At 61.0% G+C, this 6,000-nt stretch overlaps 1 protein-coding gene across 4 annotated transcripts in view; it reads left to right on the forward strand.

Annotated features, from left to right (window-relative positions):
* DIDO1 (death inducer-obliterator 1) overlaps window positions 1-6,000 on the forward strand; it is a 49,393-nt gene extending 43,393 nt beyond the window's left edge. For all 4 annotated transcript variants that reach the window (XM_047069019.1, XM_047069020.1, XM_047069021.1 and 1 more), the window contains one exon: window positions 2,660-6,000. In XM_047069019.1, the coding sequence (XP_046924975.1) occupies window positions 2,660-5,715 (3,056 nt within the window). In that variant the 3' untranslated portion in view covers window positions 5,716-6,000. The remainder of the gene's footprint in view (window positions 1-2,659) is intronic.

Genomic DNA, 6,000 nt, shown 5'->3' on the forward strand with positions numbered 1-6,000 from the left:
CTTGCCCCCTGTCGCCTCGCCTGCCACCCCCCTTGTGGCAGCAGGAGCCTGGGTGAACCTGGGGCGCACCCTCACGTCAGTAAAGATTTAAAAGTCGATTCTGAGGCCACTAGATTAGCAGATTTTACTGTTTGTTCCACAAACGTCAAGTTACTGCCGTTTACACTTCAGATACTGTGCCAGTTACACTTCAGATACTAATGCAGCCGTGACACGAACACACGCGTCGGGTGATGAGATCCGACTGCTTCAGAACAGACGTAGGCATGAAGTCTCGGTGAAATTCAAAACTTAACACCGATCCTCGTTAGACTGTTTACAGATAGGTGCAGATGCAGTCCGGTCGAGAGTTGAAAGCTACTTAATTAGATGCCAGTGCCTGGCGAGCTTGCTGTTCTCAAAACAAATGTAAATGCTGAGTGACTTAACCGTCTTCCCCCGTGATGAATAGGACAGCAGAGGCTGGAATCTGCAGAGGGCTGCCGAGGTTAGGGGTGTAGTGATCGCCCTCTAGTCTGCATTTTCACCCGTTGTAAGTTTCCCTTGTGAAGGCACGCTTCGCCAGGACTGAGACCCAAGCCTCCCCGGATTTAACACCATGACTTCCCTGCCATGCACAGCTTACTGACCTCTGGGGCCTGACCCCGAGCCACAAGCCCCAGTTGGGCTTTCCCTGCGTGGAGTACAGGTCCCGGGGACTTCCCCCTCACCAAGGCTCCCCGGCCCTGGCTCGCACCCACCCACCCACGTGGCTGAGCGCATTCCTTCACCGTGGCTCTCGGGTCAGGTTCTTCAGGGAGAGCCAGGCTCGCAGAGCAGGTCTGCAGGCTCCGGGGCCGCTGGCAGCCGACCCGCGGTCCAGAAGGGCCAGGTAGCCATGTTAGCAATCGACCAAACCCCAGGCTGGGTCTGAGTAAGCAGTCAGATGTCCAGTAAACTGCTACGGTGAGAGGAGTGCCCTTGTAAGTTATCCTTAACTCGTGTTAATTAGGAAATGAACTTGATAGATTAACCCTCAGGTCTGCTGAGCAGAAACGTTTGCCGTGTGGCACAGTGTGGGCTGCCTGATTTTCCGGTCTGTTCCCTCCTTTGCCTGGCTCTTCCTTTCCTGGATACACAGCTTTTGTTGGGGGGCTGGGTGGGGGGGGGGGGGACAGGGAGAGGACGTTCTAGAAGCCATGTCTCTTGAGGTGATGGCGAGGTCCTGGTGTGTTACGAGCGGATGTCTTCAATGGACATCTGTGCTCTCGCACATCAGCTATGAGGCAGGAGGCCCAACCTGGGAGGGAAGGAGGGTCTCAGTATGCTGTCTGCGCAGATGCTGGGGTTCCCCAGCTCTCTGGCGCCCCTGATACTCTTCCTCAGGGGCTGGACGGGCCATCCACCAACCCTCGAGTGCTCAACCTATCAACCCATCTCTGTCGGAATTTAGGGAGGTTAACAGACGTTTGAGAATTGTATAATGGCACCCACAGAGAACTATTTCAAGTGACTTGTGATCATCTTTAAAACCAAAAGGAATAGGGAAACTACTGATTTTTAGTAAGTCGAGAATGTATACGTACCACGTGCATAAACGTCCACATTCTACGGTGATGTTATCAGTTGAGTTTATACGATCTGATTTTAAATATGCTAGTGACATAAGTTTTTGTTCTTTGTGTGTCATTTGTCCCTAAAATTACTGCTTTGTGACTTGGGGTGGCGGGGTTTTGTTGTTGTCGTCCCTCTTTTGGTATTCTGGATTTATTGTGAGTGTGGTTACCGAACTATTAACACCCTTGATAAAACGCACAGTTTAGGACGGAGTAAGCCTTTTTTATTTAAGAAATGGGTATTTTTAAGAACCATCCTGTGCCCAGGAACTTTCCTACGCGGCCTGCTCTTCACGGAACACCCCGCCCTTGTCTTTAAGCACCCTGTCCCGTGTTCACAGAGACTGAGCAGGACTTGGCCCTTGTTGATGTTAACAGAATTCCCTTCTAAACCTACAAGGGTGTTTATCATAGCCCTTTCAGTCAGCTTGGTCTTTCCCATTAACTGTAACTGTGACTCCAGCAGCTGGGGGACCTTCCCTAATGGCACGTGCTGAGGGGATCGTTGCAAACAAGCCATGGAACTGCTCCCTGATGGAACCTTCGGTATTCGTACGTGTAGCTTGAATTACGTAGCGCAGTGCGTGAGTTCCAGGAAGGGCTGTTACCTTTCTGATGTGTAGTGAGAGGCAAGTAAAAGAACAAAGCTAAGATTTTGTTTAAAAAAAAAAAAAATTCTGGTGCGCACACGCTTCGTCTCTTATAGGTCAGCAGGTGCTGACGTTTGCACGCTGGCCTCGCCGGCCTCCTCCGTCATGCCATTGTTTTAATTATGTGTGATCTTTAAATCTGTAACGTAGGCTCTGCTCATTGGGATGACTTGACTCATGAACTGGGCCCTGGGTTCTGTGGCTGTGACGTGGGGGCTGGACGGCGGAAGCAACGGTGTGCCCCGGGGTCTTTTGTTTGCAATAAGCGTTCAAACACTCGATTGTGTTTTGCCAGCGAGTTTCTTCCTCCTTCCTATTGAAACGTGCCCCATCACTGCCCTTGACAGGGTTTACGTCTGGAGAATAAAGGCCGACGTTAAATTCTGAACTCTGCACAAATGTTTTGTTTTTCAGGTCTTGAGTCACCGCGCCCCAACATCATCCTCGGGTTGGTGATCTGTCAGAGAATAAAACGCCCTTCAAGTGCTGGAGAATTAGATAAGGTAGAGGAGAAGCGGACCCGACTTCAGGCCCAAGAAGAAACGGAGGCTTCTGTCTATCCCAAAGTGCCTGCAGCCCCGCAGTCTGAGAGGAAACCCCCCAAGCTCCAGGTCTGCTCCGGGGACGTGGCCGGCAGCACCACACCCCCAGGGACTCCTCCCCCGCCGCCCCCTCTGCCCGAGCCACCCAGTGCCCCGGCGTCGTCGTCCGTGTTGAAAATCCTGTCGTCGCTCAAACCAGGAGCCACGAGCACTACCACGGCGTCCTCACCCGCCACTGCGGCCGTCACCGTGGCCTCTCCCTCCGCCAACCCCTCCACCTCGAAGACAGCCTCACCCCTGGAACACATCCTGCAGACGCTCTTTGGGAAGAAGAAGTCCTTTGACCCCCCTGCCAGAGAGCCCGTGGGGTCCACACCGGCCTCCCACCAAGACCCCAAAGCCACGGCCGACGGCGGGCTGCCCGCGGCGCCTTTACTGGACCCGATCGTCCAGCAGTTTGGTCAGTTCTCAAGGGACAGAGCTCTGGAGGACGAGGAAGATGACAGACCGTATGACCCCGAAGAGGAGTACGGGCCCGACAGAGCCTGTGACGCTCAGCTCGAGCGCGGGAGGCGCCCCGATGGGGACAAGGCCCCAGAGACGGCCGAGCGGGAGGAGGTGGCCTATGACCCGGAGGATGAGACCATCCTGGAAGAGGCCAAGGTGGCCATCGACGACCTGCCCAACAGGATGTGTGCGGACGGGAAGGGCGGCTCCGCCGAGAGGCCCGGCGAGCCCACGGCCGCCGGAGCGGCCCCCTCCCTGGTCGAGCAGCAGCAGATGATCGAAGAGCTCAACAAGCAGATAGAGGAGCAGAGGAGGCAGGTGGAGGAGCAGGAAGCCGCGCTCCGGCAGCAGAGGGCCGCCGTGGGGGCCTCCATGGCGCACTTCTCCGTGGCCGACGCGCTGCTGTCGCCGCCCCCGAAGTCCCTGCCCCAGGCCGAGCTGTTCCCGCCGGAGCAGCAGGTCGCGTGCCGCCCGCCCGCGCTCCCCGGCGCCCCTGCGGGGGCGGGCCCCGGCCCCGGCTGCGACCCGCGGCAGAACCGGGACCCCCGGCAGGCCCGGCGGCTGGCCGCAGAGCACGGCGAGGGTGAGGCCGGCTCCAGGCCGCCCGCGGCCCGGGAGGAGGGTGCAGAGGCGGCCCCGCAGGCCAAGCCAGACGGCCCCAAGCGCGAACACCCCCCCGCGAGCCCGGTCCCGCCGCCCGTGGACGGCGGCGCCCCCTCGGCGGGCTCCAGACCTGCCCGCAAGGTGCTGCTGCCCACGCCCCCCGGCGCAGCCGCCTTCCAGCCCGGCTTCCCTTTGCACGGCGACGCCCAGAGCTTCCCCTCTGCCGGCGGGAGGGACCCTTTCTCTGGTGCCTCTCAGGACAAAGCGCTCGGCTCGTCCCAGTACGAGGATCCGAGGAACGCTCAGTTTGCCGAGAAAAGCGACCACCCGACCGTCGAGCCTGAAGGAGACAGGGAGCCGCAGTGCAGACCCGGCGAGGGGGCCGCCGCTCTCCCGGCACCTGGACAGAGGGTGGGGGGCCCTCCGCCCGCGCCCCAGGGCCAGCGGGAGCCGGCACCACGTGCTTTCGGAACGTCTGGGCTTCATGGCCCCAGTTTCCCAGGACCGAGGGGGTCCGTTCCTCCTTTCTCAGAGGAGAGTATGGTTTCCAATAGCGATGGGCCACGGGGGCCTCCGCCAGCCAGGTTCGGGGCTCAGAAGGGGCCCATTCCTTCCTTGTTGTCAGGGCCACACGGGCCCCCTCCCTACGGGGACAGCAGGGGCCCCTCCCCCTCCCACCTTGGGGGGCCCAGGGGAGCAGCACCCCAATTCGAAGACCGGAAGGACCCCCACGGGGAGAAGAGGGAGTTCCAGGACGGCCCGTACGACGAGATGGCCGGCCCCCCCTCTCAGTTCGAGGGACCAGAACAAGCCCCCTTCATGGCGGGCAGAGGCACGGCGCCTTTCCAGTTCGGAGGCCAGAGGAGGCCTCTGCTGTCACAGTTTAAGGGCCCCAGAGGAGGTCCCCCTCCCTCTCAGTTTGGAGGTCAGAGAGGGCCCCCGCCCGGCCACTTCGTGGGCCCGAGGGGGCCGCATCCCGGTCAGTTCGAAGGACCCAGAGCCCAGGCACCAAACTTCATGCCGGGGCCCAGGGGGATCCAGCCTCAGCAGTTCGAGGAGCAGAGGGTGAGCTCGCCCCCGAGATTCGCCGGCCCCCGGGCGCCAGCGCCCCTGCCGTTCGGCGGGCCGAGAGGGTCGGCGCCCTTCCCCGAGAAGAGCGAGCCCGCACCGCCCCGCTTCCACTTCCAGGGCCCGCCGGCCCCGGGGCTGAAGCCGGCCCCCAGGCCGCTGCTGGAGCTGCCCAGCCACCCGCCGCCGCACCGGCCGGAGCGCTGGGACGAGGCGCCCGCGCAGGGCCCCGAGGCCGACTTCCGCGAGGGCAAGGGCCACGAGTACAGAAGCCAGGCCTTTGAAGGGCGGCAGAGGGAGCGGTTCGAAGCCGGGCCCAAAGAGAAGCCGCTGGAGGAGCCCGAGGCCGCGCCGCCGGAGAGCCGGCCGGGCAGGGCCCTGGACGAGCGTCGGCGGGAGCGGGGGCGGCGCTGGAGCCGGGAGCGGGACTGGGACCGGGGCCACGAGCGGGGCCGTCACCGCGACAAGGACCCGGGCCGCGAGTGGGACCGGAGTCGGGAGCGCGGCGCCGACAGGGACCGAGGGCGGGAGCCGGAGCGGGCGGCCGAATGGGGCCGGAGCCGGGAGCGCAGCCGGAACCGGGACCGGGAGCGCCGGCGGGAGCGGGAGAGGTCTCGCAGCAGGGAGCGCGGCCGGGACCGCACCCGCGAGCACGGCCGGGAGCGCAAGGACCGCAGCAAAAGCAAGGAGGGCGCCCGGGACCCCAAAGCCGAGGCGCCTCGGGCCGCCACCCCCGCCACCCAGACCTAGCGCCGGCCGCGCAACGCTCCCGCGGGGCCGGCGCCCGGGTCGTGGTGAGCGCCTGGGTGTGCAGAGAGCTACGAACTGCGATGCAGAATAGAACGTTCTGGACTTCGACGATTGCTGTAATTTTGTGTATAGTGGTTTCTTACAAAATTTCACATCTTTACAATTCTGTTGCTTTTTAAAAAAAAAAACTAAGAACTGAATATTTCCATTTAAAATCACTGAAATGGGAAAGCGTCTACAGAAGCATATTGCTTTTTCAAATTATAAAGTTATCTTTTCCAATAA

The sequence above is a fragment of the Lynx rufus genome, unplaced genomic scaffold (genome assembly GCF_022079265.1).
Source record: "Lynx rufus isolate CCGP_SWC_20201006 ecotype Redwood Valley unplaced genomic scaffold, mLynRuf1.p SCAF_8, whole genome shotgun sequence".
Lineage (NCBI taxonomy): Eukaryota > Metazoa > Chordata > Mammalia > Carnivora > Felidae > Lynx > Lynx rufus.